We start from the raw sequence: 20,215 nt of genomic DNA, 5'->3' as shown, positions 1-20,215 counted from the left end.
AAAAATGTATTTTTGATCTTGGTCTAATCCTTCAAGTAAAAAGCTATCTTGGAAATGTTTGGGGTTTTTAATTTATGAAAATACTATATGGTGGAGGCTGAGTTTATTTTATCTAAATCACGTACTACCTGTTGAAAAAAGTGAATTAACTTATTGGTGTTTTTGTTCTTCAGAAATGGAGGAACACAATGCTGGACCTGGGATTGAAGATTTATAAAGGATTATGGGATTATACATTGAAGAGCCAGCAGGCGGAATGCCTGAGTGACTGAAGAAAATGGGTGCTAATGCATCTAACTACCCTCACTCATGTTCCCCAAGGGTAGGGGGAAATTCACAGGCACAACAGACATTCATAGGTAACTTTTCAGTTATCTTGTCACTTACATAAATGACTTGCTGCATTGTGCATGCACTGGGTTTGATTTGCTTGCAGTAATGTTATGCAGAGCTTTTATTTTCTAGGTCACCAGTTTGAATCCATTCAAGCTCAATCATGCGTGAAATTCGGTACTGTCCAATATCTGTTTGGACTACTTAGGCAATGAGTTGATCTGCCATTTGCTTAAACAGATGCCAGGTTATTTAAATAAAATAAAGTGGAAATTTTTTTATAATTAAACCATGCAAGCTAGTTTTCCCAGTTCAAGAGCAGTTGATATCTGTTAATACTTTCTACCATTTTCTACTCTTCTTCCTCAGATTTTCTGTGAAACTGTGTTACAGCATATAAAACTCTTGATCATCAATACTCACTGTAGTATTGGCATTGCGTCTGAGTGAATTACTTCCTTACTGCTAGAAGGGATATCTCTGATAATGTCTGTTAAAGTAACAAGCAGTCTTGAAGACAACTTTTTTTCCTGTCCTTTTCCTGTTCCTATAAATGGGGAATGGGCGTACTTACTGTCCTAACAGTATTATTTACAAGCAAGGACCTTGCTTAACTGGAAACGTGAGTTGAAGTGTTCTTAGGAAATTATTTTCTTATCCCAGTCATAACTGGAGCAGGTATTACCTTTATGTGCTTTTCAGTCTAGTGCAAAAAGACCTCAGTGTAGATCTAAGTACTGTCACACTATAAATAATAAATAGTTATGTGATGAATCTAAAAGAAGGCAGTTTTTGAGAAGATAAACTTAAACAAACAAAAAACCAACCCTGACAGCCTGAAGAATGATCTTAGCAGTAAATAACATAAATACTTTATAAACACTTTTCTCCTTTATGCCTTTGCTTGCAACACTGAATAAGTAGTTATTGATATTCAGTGTTACTTCTTTTCTCAATCACGACTGAAAGCACAGTGATATCCTTAGCCGAGGAAAAATTGACTTGCTTTGTAATTTTTCTCTTTTGTCTCAGCTTTTGTGACACTCCTAACTTTTGGAGATCTGAGTAGAGGAGAGCGCTCTGTTACATGTTGTCGTGGTTTAACCCCAGTTGGCAACTGAGCACCACGCAAGCCGCTCGCTCACCCCCCCACCAGTGGGATGGGGGAGAGAATCGGAAGGGTAAAAGTGAGAAAACTCGTGGGTTGAGATAAAAACAGTTTAATAGGTAGAGCAACAGTCACGCACGCAAGCAAAGCAAAACAAAGGAATTAATTCACTACTTCCCATCGGCAGGCAGATGTTCAGCTGTCTCCAGGAAAGCAGGGCTCCCTCACGCGTAACGGTGACTTGGGAAGACAAACACCACCACTCCAAACATTCCCCCCTTCCTTCTTCTTCCCCCAGCTTTTATACTGAGCATGATGTCACATGGTATGGAATGTCACATGGTATGGGATATCCCATTGGCCAGTTTGGGTCAGCTGTCCTGGCTGTGCCCCCTCCCAGCTTCTTGTGTTCCTCCAGCCTTCTCAGTTGGTAGAGCATGGGAAGCTGGAAAGTCCTTGACTAGTATAAACACTACGTAGCAACAACTGAAAACATCAATGTGTTATCAACATTGTTCTCACCCTAAATCCAAAGCACAGCACTGTACCAGCTACTAGGAAGGAAATTAACTCTATCCCTGCTGAAACCAGGACACATGTAAAGACATTTTAGCCCATGCTCTGGGCTAAAAATTCTGTGTGTGCTGTCATAGCATGTCAAGGAAGAACTTTTAGTCCTAACATCTTGGATATCCATGCTGTGAAGTCCCCCTTACGGCTTCATGTATTTTCAGTGTACTATAACTAACAGTAGTAAAAGGTTTGCCCCAGTTTATATTTATACTTTCTAAAATCACAGCTAAAACGTTTTTATTACACGTCTTGGTGGGTTTTATCTGCCTCTGTATTGAATGAAGAGAAACCCTTACAGACCTGAAAACAGGCAGATCTGCATGCTGAAACACTGAGCAGATTTGAAGAGGGGAGAATTCTAAAGGCTTCGTTATATTTCCCAGAAACTTTCCACTTGGTCTGTGGAAGGTTTTGTTGATGCTCTTCCTTATTAAATTAAAAATAAAAACCCATTATGTAGTATGTCATGATAAATTTACTGATCCCCATTACCTATTGAAAATTGTGGTTGAGACTTTTTTGAGGAAGGTCTAAAAGTGTGTGGCTGTCTCATCTTAGGCAAGGCAAATGAGTGTTCCGGTTAAAATTCTTGCTGAAATCTTCTGATATTATGGTGGCACTTACATGAGTGTGCTAGTAGAGTAAGTGTGCTATCTACAACACAGGCGTACATCTCTTCTTCCCACTTTGTGGAGTTTGGCTTTTTCTCATCTTGATTCTTGTTTGGATGATTGGTTTGTGTAGCTGTCTCAGCAGAAAATAGACGTATCCTAAAATCGATAGCTGAGGTTTTCATTGCTTGTCAGAATAATAATATTTTAATGTTAAAACAACTTTTACAGATTTTTTTTTTTTTTTATGTAGAAAGCAATAGCTCTATTTACTGCCCCAAAGTAGAACTAGAAATATGGGAACGAGAGTTATAATAGCTGCATAATATGTATTAGTTGCCTTATTTCTGGAAACTGGATTCCGACCCGTGGGTTTGTCCTAGACATGCTGGTTTACCATTAAAGTGCTGCACTATGTTACATCATAAACGTACAATGAATATTAAAAGCTGAGAACTGATCTGGCAAAGCACAGAAGTTTCATAGGATGAGCTCCCACTGTTAGTTGACTTAATGCTGAATTTGCTTACAGTTTATGAAGAGGAGATAAATGAGTAAAAATAATGCAGTGCTCTTACTGTAAAAAATACTTTTGTTTTAGCAAAGGCTTAACTAGTCATCTCCTTGCTGTTTTGTCTACAGCATTCAGGAGGAGGATTTCACACTCTTTTCTAGGGTGGTACATCTGTTCAAGATGGTTTTTTTTTTTAATAGAGCTTTATAATTAGATTTTAGAATGTGTAGGCACGCAGAGGACTAGACAGATCCCATTATTCATTGTCAAGTGCCCAAGTAGTTTCTCTTGGCAGTCGTCTGTTTCTTATAAATATTTAGCTGTTCAAAGCTAGATATGGTCTGGGGGCATGAAGTAGTTATTGGTTTTTAACAGCATTTAATATTGGTGCCTTTTAGTGTAGAAGTGGGGAATAAATTTCTGTTTCCTACTTCTAATGCTGCTGCCTTATGAAGGAGTACAGGCAGGTCAAAAAGGGGCTCTTCAAAAATCTTTCTTTGAGGGATATGGAGCCACCAGCTGTTGTCAACCCAGAGGGGCGATGCTGGTGTGTCTCTACTGCCTCTGGCAAAAAGCAGTTGTGTGGTGGCACTTTTATAGCAGTGTTTTATCTATTTGTAAGGGTTAATAGCGCTGTTTGCAGTACTTCTGAAGTTAAATCTTGTAAGTAGGTCAGGGTACACAAAGGTTTGAATGGTGTTTTAGTATCTTGTGGTGATTCACGTGCAAGTAATACCTCACAGCAGCCTTCAGGGAAGAAAGAAATTGAGACTTCTGGTGTCCTAGTTTTTCTTTAGCAGAATGTAAGAGAATATTCTGCATACTCAAATTTGCCATTAGAATCCAAAATACTTCAAATAGAAATGAGCTGGCATGTTCTCTTGGAGCAGAATCTATCATAGAGGGACCAAAGTGTAGTTATACTTTTATTGTGAAATGTAATTGATACTCTTTAAATGGAGCAGAAATTCTAGGCTTGTCTCTATCAGCAGGAGACTGAATCTCTACTTTTCTATTGTAATACCTAGTATAGCATGCGGAAGGGCTTTTTGTAGTGGATTTTGCAGCATAACCTCTTTGTTGAAATTGTCTTGAGTTACTGCTGTTCTCTTCATTTAAATTGATTTTTTTAAATGTCTTGAAATTTCAATATGATTAATAACATGTTGCCTGATCAAGTCAAATTTAATGTAGCATGGATAAAATAGTTAGAGGTCTTTCCTCAAAGAAAGCAAAGTTGCTTACTGAAGTTTTCACTAATAGATGAATCGTGAAACCATTGCATTGCATGATTTGGGGGAGTTTTAATTAGCTTGGCATAAAAGCTAGTGTATAAGGTTACTTAGAATTATTGAGGCTTAAATAATAAAACCATTTACAGAAATCTTAGATTGCTACAGTTGCTGTGCTCTCAAATACAACTTTGAATTGCTCTGTGTCTTTCAAAGTTCAAGAAATACTTATCTGAAATAACATGGTAACTAAAAGCACTGTGTTTCGACAGACTGGTCCATAACATCACTGTCAAAATAGCATCGCAAAATAGCATCACATCAAATGTGCCTGAAACAAATGGAACTGTGAGAGAGCAATAATAGAACAAGTTAGAAAAGGCCCCAAAAACTCTGGTGGTTGGACATGCTTTGAACTTGAAAGATCAAAAAAAGGCAAGAAGTAGTGAAGCTACACAAGTGTACTAATGGAAATATGTTAACTATTCCCAACAGAAAATGGACAAATACTATTTCAGATGAACCTGCGATTGTTAATAATTTGTATACCACTTGCAAATGTTTTCTTCTGGTTTCTTCTTTTGTCTGGAAGTGGCAGTTGGGTTTGTGTACTTTTTTTTTCATGTCACGTCTGATATTTTTCACCATCTGGCTTAGAGTGAAAATTCTGTAAATAAAGTTAAATTAGAAAATAACCCTTTAACGTGAGAGTCATGCTTCTGTTTAAACTATAGTTTTTAACTACTTTTCTACTAAAACATTACTTCGGTTTTCCATTAGTTCTAGAAATGCAGATTCTAATTCCTCTTTTTCTTACTAAATTGCTATCTGTTACTGTATATGCAGCTAGGTTCAAACTGACAATCAGCAAAGGTTTGTTTAGCAGAACAGGTCAGGTATGTAACACAGATAATGTTGAAGGGAATCCAATCCATTTCTCATTTTTTGACATATTTGATTCATAACAACTTCCCTATAAATGATTTTTGAGGGGAAAAATAATTATATGTATACTTTAGTTGTATAATGTTCTGTTCAAAGGACATATAATACATTAAAACTTACATTCTCCATATTCTTTTAAATGGGGCGTACACACAAATTAACATATATGGTTCTGTGGAAAGGAGCCCATTTTATGTGTTTGACTTTTGGCATTACTTGATTATCATATGACAGGAGTTTTACTTTCTTGTTAAATTTGCATTGAAAACTAATTCATTGTCCTCAATTTCCCTGAATGTTTGGTACAGTGTTCTCTTTTTTCCTTTTTTCTTGTGACTGATAACTATCTGATGCCAGGTATGCTTTTCTTGTTGAAATGACAATGCTAGAAGAACAGAATTTGAAAAACACTTTGAAGGGGGAGGTGCTACTATTTCACTGACATCATACAAGTTTTTAAAAAGGCTGTTTTTTTCACTTCATATAGTTAATACAATGACACTTGTAATGTTATGACCACAGTGTTCTCTTTCTGCTTAGATAAGCATGCCATGTGCTACAGAGCAACATCAACTGGCACTGCTTGGTTCTTAAAATTGAGTACATTTAAAAAAAAAAAAGTATAAACTTTGTAGATGCAAAACCCCCTATTTTTGTTCTTAAGAGCCAGAAAAGGCTTCAGTCAGGTTTCCAACTTGTTGAATTATCTGATCTGAGGAGAAGGAAAAACTGTGTAACTTGCAGAGACATTGATGGACTGTTTAGGTCCTTCCTTTTAAATTTAAAGAATAAATGTGTTCAATTTTCCTTTTTGCCTTCAGGGACATCATCCTACTCTCATCAAGGTTATGGCTGTGAATCAAAGCTGTATAGCCTTGACCATGGCCATGAGAAACCTCAAGACAAGAAAAAGAAAACCTCTGGCCTTGCCACCCTCAAAAAGAAATTCATTAAGCGTCGGAAATCTAGCCGATCTGCTGATCATGCCAAGCAGATGCGTGAACTCCTCTCAGGCTGGGATGTCAGAGATGTTAATGCGTTAGTAGAAGAATACGAAGGGACGTCAGCCTTGAAGGAACTTTATCTACAAGCTAATTTGGCAAGACCAGAAGCCAGGACGCTACAAAAAGACATGGCTGAACTTTATCAGTACAAATATTGTACTGATGTAGACTTAATATTTCAAGAAACTTGTTTTCCTGTGCATCGTGCGATATTGGCGGCAAGATGTCCATTTTTTAAGACGCTGCTTTCTTCCTCACCAGAGTATGGGGCAGAAATAATAATGGATATCAACACAGCTGGCATAGATATGCCTATGTTTTCTGCTTTGTTACACTACCTTTATACGGGCGAGTTTGGAATGGAGGATTCAAGATTCCAGAATGTTGATATCCTTGTGCAGCTTAGTGAAGAATTTGGAACACCAAATTCCTTAGATGTTGACATGCGCGCACTGTTTGATTACATGTGCTACTATGATGTGGTTCTTAGCTTTTCATCCAACTCTGACTTAGTTGAAACTTTTGGTGGAAGTCAGAACTGTCTAGATGAAGAGCTCAGAGCTCATAAAGCTATTATTTCATCACGATCGCCATTTTTTCGTCACTTGCTGCAGAGGAGGATACGAACTGGTGAAGAAATCACAGACCGAACTCTACGAACTCCAACTAGAATTATATTGGATGAATCTATCATACCAAAAAAATATGCTAAGGTCATTTTGAACTGTATGTATACAGATGTGGTGGACCTCTCGGTTTTGCACTCCAGCCCTTCAGTGGGCAGTTTAAGTGAAGTTCAGGCCCTTGTAGCAGGAAAACTAAACATGACTAGGGCTGAAGAAGCTATGGAGCTTTATCACATAGCACTGTTCCTGGAGTTTAACATGCTTGCACAAGGTATGTAATACCGTCCTTGCTGTAGAATATATGACCTTATTAGAACAACTTTTTAGCTACTTTGCAATGTAAGTATGCCTATTGAGTCTTGCTATCAGTGGCTGACAGTTCCTTTAAGAAAAGGAATTTATTTTCCATCTGTAAGTTGTAGATAATGCGTGTGTGTTTTCTAGGGACAGAAGAAATGCCATGTGAGAGCTTTTAACTGTATTGTGCATGATTATTGAAGCATGCTACTTAAGTCAAATATGTATAACTGGTCTCGATATTTCTGATCTTTATCTACTTTCATCTACAATCCATTTTTGGGGTGTAATGACGGGGAGGATATGAGAGATTCTTGTTGAGAGGAGGAAATATTTAGGCTTGTTATGAAGTGTCCCTATATGTTAACGAGGCTGTAAACTTGAATGATTATTTCAGTAGTTTATGTCAAAGGGGGTACACCAAACCTGCAATCTTGCTGTTGGAAGGTAAATTTAAACAGCTTAATTGCACTAGTCCTAGGTCTTTAGTATCTACTTCTTGACGTACAGAACTGAAGGCAGGGGCAGTCAGTATTTTCAGACTTTAGAAAGTTCCACTTCTGTCCATTGTTCTTGAAGATCACTGGAATCTTGATAACATACTTCCTGCACATGGAGGCTGCCAGGGTTATTGCAATCTCTGGTGAGGTGTCGGAGCACTGACCAGTGAACTAATAATACCTCTTGCGGTGGCAGGAGCTTTGCTTGCTGTTTCATCTGTTGGTGTTTGAACTATTTAATGGCGCTATTATACATAATGGGATATGACAATTGCTTCAGGCCTTGCTGGTGGGCAATGAGAATTATACTTTTCAGCTGAGAAATGGAGAATGGAATTCACTGAGATATCAGCAATGTGATTTCTTTAAGCTAGTTTAATTCTTTTAAGAAAATAACTTTTTACAGTAGATCTGTACATCTATAACTTCTAGTTATCAAATGAAATTTGACAAGATTGAAATCTTTATAATACAAACTATCAAGTAGACTTCAGTAAAATAGGAAACTTTTTTAAGGAGTGGGCAGGAAAAAGCAGGTATAAGCACTGCAGGAAGAGATCATACTTATAATGGGTTCTCCTAATAGTTATATCAAACTGTGAGTAATAAAGATATGGGAAACTAATCAGAACTATTGTATCTTCTGTAGAGGCTAGTATTAGGAAACTAACGTTCAGATGATGCTGAAAGTTGAAATAATCCTACTGCAATAAAACTGGCAGAAGACAAAGGAGATAGGTTTTCTGAGATATGCTGCTATAGGAATGCGAATGAGCTGTTCTCAGGCTCAGAATCAGCGAATTGTAGAGCAGCCCAGGTTGGAACGGGCCTCAAAAGATCATCTGGTCCAACCTTTTGTGGGAGAGGGAGCCTAGATGAGATTATCTAGCACCCTGTTCAATCACATCTTGAAAACCTCCAGTGATGGGGACTCTACTATGTCCCTGGGGAAGCTGTTCCAGTGAATGATTGTTCTCGCTGTAAAATATGTCATATATCGAGATGTCTCCTGGTGCAACTTGCACCTGTTGCCCCTTGTTCTCTCCATGGGGCTCCTTGTGAAGAGAGAGACACCGTCCTCTTTGTAGCTGCCCTTTAGGCACTGGAGTACTGTGGTGAGGTATCCCTGAGCCTTCTCTTCTCCAGGGTAAAAAGACCAAACTCCTCCAGTCTTTCCTCGTAGGGCAGGTTCTCCAGCCCTTTGATCATCTTCATGGCACTCCTTTGGACCCTCTCCAGTCTGTCTGCATCTTTCTTATTTTTGTTGTTGTTCCTCTCTAAGTATACCTAGAAACTTAATGTTGAATGGAATGCAGGAGTGGCAAAAAGTTTTACTGTAGTTGAACTACAGTGTTAAATTAATTCCTATATAATATTTGCAAGTTAATAGTACTTGAGAACCAGACAACTCAGTAGATTGGCTGAAAGCAAGAAAGGAAAATGAGATGAAATGAAAAAGGCGATATAAGTGTACAGTTTCTCAGTTCTGGTGCATGCACATACACAAGTGCTAAAAGGATTTAGTGTGCTCAGGGAATACTAATGAGGGAATTAAAGTGTGAATGAAGCCCTCAGTGAGATACTGAATAATTACACACCGTTTCATAAATGAACGGGGTGTAGTTCTTTCCCTCGGACTGGAAACCTAAACTGGAACAACTGTGATCTGGAAGCGCTCTGATGAAGCAGTGTAAGTTATATGAAAGCAGATAAGCAATGATAGATAGAGGACTTCAAAGAGAAACTTAAGCAGACTTACAGATAGGAAAATGGCTTTTATTTTTTAGGTGTTAGTAAATGCTGAAAAACAGAACTGATGTTTTATTTGATGCTGAGTTTCATTATTTCTGCTTGCTTTAAGTTGAGTGCGCTTGGATCAGTGTGTCCTAAACCAGCGCTGTTTTCAGTAATGCACTACAGACCAGTGCTGCTCTGGAACATATATTCTGTGAGTCAGCGGTAACAAGATCTTAACTTTTCCCTGGAGGTTTCCCCCCAACACTACCTCTAGGGGAGGAAAAAGAAAGGCAGCAGCAGGAGTTGCACTGGACTTGCAGCACCTCAGCAGCACACTCGGGTGGCCGGAACCAGCAAGCGCAGCAGCGCAAGCTCGGTCCTGGTGGCCCTCTGGATGAACCAAAGCTGTAGAGTTTTGGGGGTGATCACTGGGAGGAGGTAGAGGGTTGCAGTGGCCTTCAGAGGTCTTTTCTTCTTTCCCTGATAAATCTGTGTCTGACCACAAAAGTGGTGAGCTGGGGGGTGGGGACGTTGTTATACATAAGAGAGAAATACAGTAAAATCAGGCAAGGGTTGAAATTTATTATATTATCAATACTAGCAAATGTAAATTTGGCAACTCTTCAGATACTGAAATTCTAGATGTTAACTTGAAATAATTAGGATTTTACAAATCGGTGCTGCATTCCCTAGCTACAGGAGAAAGCAGTAAGCAGTCTGTAGAAAATCTGTGTATGCCAGTGAAGTCAGTATCTAATGGTTTCATACTTGATTTGCTGAGTTCATGTTTAGGTCATTGGTACTGTGCTGACACTGAAGAATTGTTCTGGTATAATCTTATAATCAAAATTAAAAGGAAGTTTATTTGATCAGGGAAAACTATATGCCTGCACTTGACTAAAAGATCATTTAACAAAGTATGCGCTTTAGTAGTGACCGCTATTCTTGTTTTGGCACTTAACCATAGCACCTTGTCCTCCCTTATTGTAATACTTAACATGAGGAAGATGAGAGATCTTCTTTTCAGTAGTGTCCTTCCCATTCCCTGATTTCATAGCTAGCATACTTCTGACTTCTAGATATTATGTAGGGTGATGCTAGAAGAGACAGCATTGTTTACACATTGGAGACCACTGAACAGGCAGTTCTCATGAAATCTCTTAGCTTGGTCCTCTGAGAGCGCTCTTCTACTCTGTTGTGCTGCAGGTGTCCAGTTTTGCCCAAGTTCTGACCAATCCCATCAGTTGGCTTTCACAGTAGCGAATGTCTTAAGTTTCTTCTCTAGGTTTCCACACCCCCTGGCTCGAGTTTGGTTTTTGGTTTTTTTTTTTTTTTAATTCAGTTCACTCATGCTAGTCAATTGCAAACTTGCTAAAGCTTATCTCCCTGGTTTCCTGGAAAATATTTTGTACTCGTTATATGTGAGTCTGGATACTCTTTCCAACTCGTTTTTCTCACTTTTACCCAGTTTTGGCTGGGTGTTTGTAACTGAGTGTCAAGTGAAGTTGGTGTATTTTAAAGCTTCTGATCAACTGTTTTTATTCTTAACAGATGTTTGATTTGTCTTCAGGGACCTTTCTAAGTATCCAGATGTTGTCATTATTCTTCAGTTTCAGCAGATGATTCAGCTTTGACTCTTTCCATGGAGATCTTCCTGTTCCTAACACAGTGATACTCCTTTTTCTAACAGTTGTATTTTAATAGACGGTTTCCCTATGATGAAGTCAGTGATGGTATGGGTACATGCTATGAATCTTTACTGTCCAAGTAAAGCAAGACTACTTTATTTAGAATTTACTCTGCCTTCAGCTTGATTTGTTTCAGCTGATGATTGTCACTTATCTTCCAAGAGAAACCGAATTGGATCTTTGAATGAACTAATTCGAATAAATGAACTAATCAGCAAGCGTATCTCATCTATAGAGCTGATCATACTGAAACCCATTTGTACCTAATAGGACAGAGACTGCTATTAGGGGTGCTGCAGTATTTAACTACCAAAAAGTGAAGCTCTTCACTGCTTTCACAGAGGCTGTGTGGATTAGAGCCCTCTCCAGGTTCAAACACATCCCTTAGTGGAATGTTTCTGTGCTCTGCCTGCTTATTTCTGCACTCTACTCCTGCTTTTGTGTCTTCTAGCTACCTTGCTGCTCTTTGTCAACTGTACTGGTGTGATTGTTTTAACACATTGACTCATAAAGATCAGGTTTAAAATCACTTAGCCCTTCCTCTTCTGTAGCACAGTTATTAAAACCAGATCAGTTCCTTAGTCTTGTTCATCATGCGTTGTTAAAATAATCCCCCTTCCAGTCTTTCTGTGCTGCCACATCCAGTGCTGTTGCAGAGAAGTTTGACTTCAGGTATCTTAATTTTATTAGACAGCTATATTAAATATATGAATCCTCTTCTGCATCTTGGCCCTGTTGCTTACTGTCATGAATAGCCTCACTGAGGTGGTGGTACAGTACGTTTTTCTATTACAGGTTTTTGGATACTGGGATCCTATGAAATAGTTTTGCCTGGGAATCTTTTCTGCCTGCTGATTCCAAAAACTCTTCTAAAGTAAAATTGACAAAAAATAACAATTTCAGACTTCTTGCTTTCCTTTTATTTTTAGGTGTTGACTTTACCCTTGACAAGAATAAGAAGTAAGAAACTTTATTTTAAAGCCATATTCAGTAGTGCAGCCTTTGATCTAGAGGCAGATATCACCTGACATCAAAAGTACCCTTGATCTCAGCAGGACTGAAATACTGAAATGTCAGGAAGCCTACAGCAGCAGTATTAACTACACACAAATGTATTGTGGGAAGATTAGAGCAAGTGTGTCAGTTATATATCAGTACAGTAGGAATTCTCAAAGGAACTAGTCTGGCACTTACAACTTTAAAATAAATTGGGTATGATTAAGGAAATATTAACATAATTCTGACCTATTATCTCCTTACAATGATTAGCTTGTGCTAAAGCCTGAAATTATTGCCTAGGTTTTATATTATGAAGACTGGAGAAAGCACAAAGTGGAAAGGATCTTCCTTGGAGCAGTGACATTCCAGGATTATATGCAAGGATAAAGAATTTGACCAGGTTCTGCAACTGGGCACAGAAAATTTGTTTGCAATGTCATAGTTTGCAGACAAACAGATCTGGTCGCTTTCCAGGTTTTTCTTTCAGCCACCTGTGTTGTAGGAAGTATACGGCTTAAATACTGAACAGTGATGGCTGGCAGCAGTCCCTCTAAACATCAGCTCTTCTTTCCTCAGCCCTTCATTGTTCCCATGTTAAGTTCTTCCCTCTGGTTTGTTATGGTTGAGTCGGCAGCTTTTTGTTTCTGACCCACAATTGTTTTCTGTTTAAGCTGGATCAGCTATGCTGCCTGCTGCTGAATGTGCTTCTTAAGGAATGCTGAAGCCCAGTCAAGGGCCATTATCAACTGATGGCTGCAAGAAGCCAAAAATGTAGATGCAGATTTCAGGCAACCTAAATTAATGCATTTTGCATGTGGCAGGAGCAGAAGAGTAAATTCATTTTCATTGTTTGGGAGAGAAAACATTATAAAGAGCTTTTGCCATGAATATTTAATGCTTTAAATGTGTAACAATTATCTTATATTTCTGGCTAAACTTACAACTTCAAAAATCCATCTGTAAATATCTTAGAATGTTTAACAGCTTTATAACTGCCATATCATAAATGAAAATATTTTTAAATAACACAAGTTGTATTGTTTTCGTCTGCTCCCTAATTTAATATTTCAAATGGCTGGATAATATGCTTTTTTTGGATTCGACATAACTTAGAGTTTTCCCTGTGGAAGGATGGTTAGCATCACACAAAATGCTGCCTGACCTAACCTTCAGATCATATTTTATTTTTGCTTTAATAGTTAATCTGAAGTGCTATAAAGTCGTCAGCTTTGTATTTGAATAAAGCAAAAAACAATACTACATACTTTAACAGTGCCATAATAGATGTACTTTGAATTCAGCCGTTCAAGGATGGGAGTACATCAATGTTTTAAATTTTTGTGCTTAGAAAAATCAGCAGAGGGATTAAAAATAGCTCAAAAGAGGTACTGAACTTAGCAATAGACTTCAACAGTTTGACCACTAATGCCCATTGTGTCCTTGATGTCCAGTGCTACTTAGGTCTTGTTGTCTTTTCTGCAAAACATTCACGTAGTTTTGGACCTTCCTGTAACCAAAACCTGTGTGCTTCAGAGTTCTAAAATGTGGAAAATGATGCACCTGCAAGTTACAGGCTTGGCATCAGTTAACTATTAACTTAATCTCCTTTTAAAGAATTTTTTTTAAACAATTTGGGGAGGAGATGGAAAAGAAAAGCACTAAAACTTCAAGAAGCTAGAAAGCTGTAGCATTCCTTTAAGACAGAGCATATGGTGCTGCCAGGAGGCAATAAATATTAATAAACTGTGAAAGTCAGCCTGCATCCAGAAGATGGATGCTGAACAAGATCCCTTGTTCACAATACAGTTACAGGAAAGTAGAGGTTGTTGCAGTTGCTGTTTATGTGATAACCAGTTAAAAAAGGTGTAGTTTCCTGTTTGTACTATGTAAGTCTTCTGACTTGCTCTTACTGTTTTTGTAACTGATGTTTTGCCTACTGCTGTAGAGAACCTAAATTCCTATTGCCATGCCTCAAGTTGAATGATGTCACTTGAATCTGACACAGATTGTTTGGCTGTCAAAAGTGGTACTGCTGCCCTGCCTCCTGCGTTAGTCTCCTTGTTTCTGTTCTCTATGCTGGCAGTGGGGTTTGTGCTATTGGTGATCTAATGTTGCTGGAAGCAGGATTGACAGAAATGAGTTGACTAGTTCATTGAGTGGCCACCCAAGCACTAGTGTGACAGAAGAGCAGGAGATGTGGAGTGTAAGAAGATGACAATCTGGTTTAAAACACCCTTGTATAGTGGTAAGCTTCCATGACTGCTCCTGCAGCCTGTGAGTGTGGGCTGCCTTCTAAGGAATCCTTAGCAAGTACAGGACACATTTGCATCTTTGGGTCTGTAAGACGTGGGAAAGAGGCTGAACAAATGTTTTCTTCCTTTTTTTCTTTTCTTTTCCTGTCAGAAGCTTGGTTAGAACAGCAAGGGTGCTTATGGATGGGAGAGATGAGCATCTCTGGAACTTCCAAACATAGTGCAGTCCAGACTAGCTACAGGTCATGCCTCTGAACTGTTCTCTACACACCAGCAAATTCAAAAAGTATGGTTCCTGATTGCCAGCATGGTCTCTCCTAATGCAACAAACGTAAGAAAACATTGAATAGCTTCTAGACTCCAGTTCAGTGTCAAGATGAATTCTTACTACTGTTTTTTTTCTTGGCTCCACTGATTTGCGTAAGTTTAGGGGACAGGTCTCCACCACACAATGAGTTAAATCAAGCTGACGATTTTGTAGTAAAAACTTTGCTTAATTCCACTTTTGCTGACGTGTTGAAGGCACTTAATTTGTCTTTAGTAGGTCTGTCAACTGTCTTGATAAGATCCCAAGCTACTAGCTAACACGCTAAACATGGGCTCAAGCTATTTCTGTTTGGAAGGGCTGTGGAACTGCATTTGAGAGAGAACTGGGGAAGCAAAAAGGACTTGTTTGTAGGCAGGACCCATTGGTGTCCAGCAAAAGGAGAGCATGGAATAGCCTCATTTGTACAAAATGTGATAGTCATCTTTCATTTCTTTAGACTCCAAGTTGAATCTTTGAAAGATACTAATGATCACATAAGCTTGTGGTAGAGCACTTTGGGACCCTGCAAACGGATCTTGGAAAGGCTGTTGCTGCTTGAATATTGCAAAACAGTACTCATAGGAGAATAATGCTCTATTCCACTGTGAAGAACAATATCGTGGCTATTAGATGACTGCTTTTTTTGCCAAGTGGCTGATTGTTAAAGCAAAAAAATCTTCTGCCAAAGAAGAAAAGAAACTGGATTCCTTCCATAGCTAGAATTGGGTTGCCCCAATTTATTTAGATGTTCAGAAAATACTTTAATTATTACCTCATGCTTACTTTGGAAGACATACTTTTAATAATCCTGCAGTTCTGACACATTGCTAAAATTACTTGGGAAAAGTACTGTTTCATTTGCTAGGCATCCTAAATGAGCTTTTCACCTGATGATGTCATATTATTGGGAGTTGTGCAATAATTGGACTTGACAGAAGAATTGAGACTGAGCTGTGATGCTCTGTTTCTACAAATCAGTGTTGCTCAGATCTTTGGAACTGCATTTCTCATGGAAATGTTTTCTGTCTTTGCAGGGGACAGGTATCCTTATTGTTTCAAAAATAAATGTCAGATGAAATACTATGAATGGCATGCACTTTGAGATAAGTCTCTGCCTTCACAGTTTCAGTTTCCTCGTGACTGATTTCAGTCAGTGGGTTTACATACTGTCTTTGAAATGGAGCAGTCCTTATGTGTAATCTTTAGACTTCAGGGGAATGTAATCATCTGCTGAAGTCAGCTTGCATGCAGACAGAATAATTGCATGCAAGAAGTTGTGTTGGGATTTAGCAGGGCAAGACTTAGTGCAACACAACAGATGACCCTAAAGAATTGTTTCAAAGAGGAGCAAGCTCTTCTTTTAAGCATACAGCAACTAGTCATGGTTAGCTTTCATTTGCCATGCCAGGTTTGCTGCTAACTTAACATTTTCCTTTTTTGAGCCCCAAAAGAGAAGATAAGAGGGACTCACATGACAAAGTTAAATATGTCAGCCATTAACTATGTAAGTAAAAATGTAAGGAAAATTGTAAGTAAAAATGGATCCTGAAGTGGAAAGCTTCAGACATCATTTACACATATTTCTGACATATGCTGAAGCATTTTGAGCTTTTTTTTAAGGTGGGTTTTTTAAACACTGTTTTTCAGACTCTTGACCAGAATTTTTTAAGGCTTCAGAGTGAGGTTTATCCTTCAGGCTTCTGGGGAATTCCCCCATCTAGAGGTGGCAGTTTCTCTAACCTGTACCAAAACCCAATGAGCGTGTTTTGGAGCAGTTCTCATCCTCTGCTGTCACCTGTACCAGTGATGATCGGGCTGATGTTCCAAGTGCCTCCAACCAATCTTTGCTGCATATTCACTGCTTGCTTTAGGCTAGTCCTCACCATGCAGGTTAGAGGTCAGTATCTATAGCAAGGCATCTGTTCTTACTTGTAGTAGTAATAATAATATGTAACCTAATGGTAACAGGTAGCTCTGAGAAGTGCTGTATTACTTCGGTAATGGTAAAGGACAAAGGTGTGTTGAAACATGACTCAACACTTACCCCTTTGTCAAAAGCAAATGGAGAATTTAACTTGGTATGAAGAGCGTAATGCTGCCTTTAATGCACCGTTCAGAAATGTGTATGCTTTTGCTAGCCCTTCTGTCAGTGGCTGCATTGATATATGGCCTTCCTTTTCTCAGGTGAATCAGCCATGTGAAAAACAAATGATCCAAGTGCGTGTTGAGGAAAGTTTGTTTTAAGTATGAACTGGTGTAAAATTTGGTACTGTTGGGGGGACAGGTATTATTCTCATAAATTCCTTTAGAAAATAAATAAAAACTGTTTCTAAAACTACGTATACGTTCAGACATATTCCTGGAATTTGCTGCAAACATTCTCACTGAGCATTGACTGTATTTATTATATTCACTGTATTTTTTTTATACTTAAGTTTAAAAAATTTTAATGGCAGAATATTGTTCTCATAATTAACATGGTGGCTTTTTATAGTATTAAGTAGAAATGTGTGTGTTTAATAGGACAGGTAAATTTATAATCTGCCTCATGGTTAAACTGTTGCTTCCTAGTACCTTCTTTACTGTTTAAGTTTCCCTTTTCAGTGACTTTGCTCCTAAGTAGTAGGTCCTTTGACAGATACCTTTCTACTTGAAGTAGCATGTTCACTTGTTACTACTTACTCCTTAACTTCACCTTATTAGTTGCAACAGAAATGAAGTCAATGCTTATGTTCCGTATGCTGGCCTATGTAGAAAAGTAAGATTTTTCTTCTAATTGTATTAATTGCTGCTAGTGTGTCTTGCATGTATGCAACCAGTTCAAAAATACATAGCTATGTATCAAGGAGAGCCTCTTTGATCTTTGTCTTGACAAATCTTAAGATTACCGTGCTAAACACTTTTTTACTCAGCTTAGTCTAAGAGCTTCAGTAATGAGATACAGTTCTCTAAACAACTGTCAGAGTTTAGTTTTTAAATATCCTTGAAACTGAGAGGAAAATGATGATATATGAAAAGTGAAATAATTGCAGTGTAAGCATGCTGCTCTGAACTGTCTGGGGACCTCTCATGGGCATAAGCACAGCTGTTATTTTGTGGCTGTAGTGGGTTGAGACTGGAATGTATAATTCTAGAATAGGATTTTTTTTTCTTTAAATTGCTATCTTTATGGTACAAATAGAAGTAGTATTCTGTGTATATGTAAACCAGATGTACAAATGCAATCAGCAAAGTGCTAATGGAGACTTCAGGTTATCAACGTTGTGGTACTATCTGTTTTAATGCAGTAACCCCAAGTACCTGTGTTTTCAGCCCTCCCGCGGTATGTCTCCCCTCATTTCTCCCAAATCTGCTCCATCTCCATTCAGGAAACTTAAATATCCCGTCTCTTCTTCAGAAGACATGTACTCTGTGAAAGAGTAAATCCTAATGCAGCAGTGAGTACAAAGAAACTGTAGCAGACTCGCCACAGGTCAGAATACCTGCCTCTTGGGTGCTTCACTTTCTGCTTCCCTATCAGAGGAGGTGCTCCCTGTCCTGGCACCCCCTGTGCCTTGCTTGGTAGGGAGGCCAGGGTGGTGGCCTAGAGCAACCACCTGCTGCTTCCTGCCTTCTCTGTGAGTCAGAAAATGATGCTTTGCTGCCCTCATCCTGTGCTGAGTAGCTGAGTACCAACAATATGTCACAGCTTTTGTTTCTTCTCCTCTGCATGGTCTGTCTGAGGAGGGTGCAAAGTGATATGGACGAAAATCCCACCTCTGTTACAGCTCATAGGCTTCTGTGAATCTACTCTAAACAATAGTGACTCAAATTCAAATCTGCAACTTTAAAGTGTGTTAAACAGTCAGATAATGTATATTAACCAAAGGAGGTTCTACCAGGGCTGAACTAGCCTTCCGGTTGTTCATCCAGGCATGCCAGAAGACATGATGTTTCATATGCCTTCAAAAGGTAAATGACTGTATAGTTGGAATCCTAAACCACAACTAAAATTATTATACTTTTAGTCAGAATTTAACCCCGTTTGCAACCTTGGTCTGTAGGGCATTTCTGTTTTTATTCTCACTGAGAGTCATATAACCGTTTATATTACAGATTTAGCCATATGTATTATTCCTTCAGGATCAAAGTGCCTCTGTAACAACATCATTGATTTTTGCTTTTGTTTCCTAGGCTGTGAAGATATTATTGCTGAGAGCATCTCGCTGGACACCGTAATTGCCATTCTGAAGTGGAGCTCTCAGCCGTACGGTTCCAAGTGGGTACATCGTCAAGCACTACATTTCCTCTGTGAGGAGTTTACCCAGGTCATGACTTCAGATGTCTTCTATGAACTCAGCAAGGACCACCTGCTCACAGCTATTCAGTCTGACTATTTACAGGTAACCTGCAATGCAGAATACAGCTGGTCCTGCTTGAAGCAGGATATGCTATACTGTTACTAGAAGTGCTTGGGAGTAGCTCATTTTAAATTGTAGGCAAGAGTGGGTTTGTACGCACACTGAGCATTCCTTTATAATATGTAAAAAAATGAAATTGAAGTAGTGATTAAGAAAACTATTTTATTTTTGGCTTGTAACACAACCGAAACTGGTGGTATATGCTGTTGCTTAGAAGCCTAATGATAGTTTAGAAACGGTTGCAAATTATTTTAAAAGAACCATTTCTGAACCTAGCATTTGCCTTGCATGTTTAAGTGTTTTATAAAAATTATGTGGTGGTGGTAGTTTTGCTGTAGCAACATACATCCTGGTTGGGGACAGTGGGAGCTAATAAACTAGTAATTGTTCAGGAGGCTTAATTTATTTTTTAGGGGAGACATAAAAATACCTTTTTTGACAAGTATTGCAGAATTTCTTTTTTTGTGACTTTCCTTCAGTGATTGTGTGGTTTTAGGGAGAGGAAGCCACACTGACTTAATAGAAAGCTTGTGGATTTTTGCTGCCATTTCTCTTCAGGGGAAGATATCTTTATAATGATGACCTGCCTTTTATAGCTTAAAGATGACTGGAATTTTTTTAATTGTATCCATCCCAATCTTACTTTTTTTTTTTAAGTATAAAGTGTTAGAGATTATTTAAAGTGTTTTTTAAAAAAAGTTTTGTTTACTTTAAACATTTCAGGATTTACAGTAACAGTACTGTTGATCTTCCATGAGACTGCGTATTATGACTGAATTTCCTACCCTACTTGTTAAGAAATTAGGTAGATAAAATCATGTACCGAAAAATTTAAATTTTTCCTCTAAAAACGTTGAGTGGTTAGCACATGTATATAGGTATGAACAAAGTGAAGTTGTTTTGTTCATAGTATTACTGAATCTTTCTCTTCACCTAGATTATAATTTAGTTGGTTTGATTATTTTCATAGCTTTCTAGGCTGTGCAGATGCTGAATTTGTAATGTTAAACAAGAGATCCAAACACCCAGTATTAGAGCTGCCCCTTTCAATTAACCTTAATCATTCAGGTTTAATACCTGTAAGTTTTC

At 38.3% G+C, this 20,215-nt stretch overlaps 1 protein-coding gene across 1 annotated transcript in view; it reads left to right on the top strand.

Moving 5' to 3' along the window:
- The first annotated feature begins 215 nt into the window (after positions 1–215).
- The window catches only part of BTBD7 (BTB (POZ) domain containing 7), a 33,403-nt gene continuing 13,403 nt past the window's right edge, over positions 216–20,215 (top strand). Inside the window, 3 exon segments of the mRNA XM_009332366.1 lie at positions 216–359; positions 6,138–7,217; positions 18,900–19,108. Of these exon segments, the coding sequence (XP_009330641.1) occupies positions 278–359; positions 6,138–7,217; positions 18,900–19,108 (1,371 nt within the window). The 5' untranslated portion in view covers positions 216–277.

Source organism: Pygoscelis adeliae, unplaced genomic scaffold (genome assembly GCF_000699105.1).
Source record: "Pygoscelis adeliae isolate BGI_AS28 unplaced genomic scaffold, ASM69910v1 Scaffold429, whole genome shotgun sequence".
Taxonomy (NCBI): Eukaryota; Metazoa; Chordata; class Aves; order Sphenisciformes; family Spheniscidae; genus Pygoscelis; species Pygoscelis adeliae.
The sequence above is the reverse complement of the archived record's forward strand: the minus strand, read 5'-3'. Positions and strand labels throughout refer to the sequence as shown.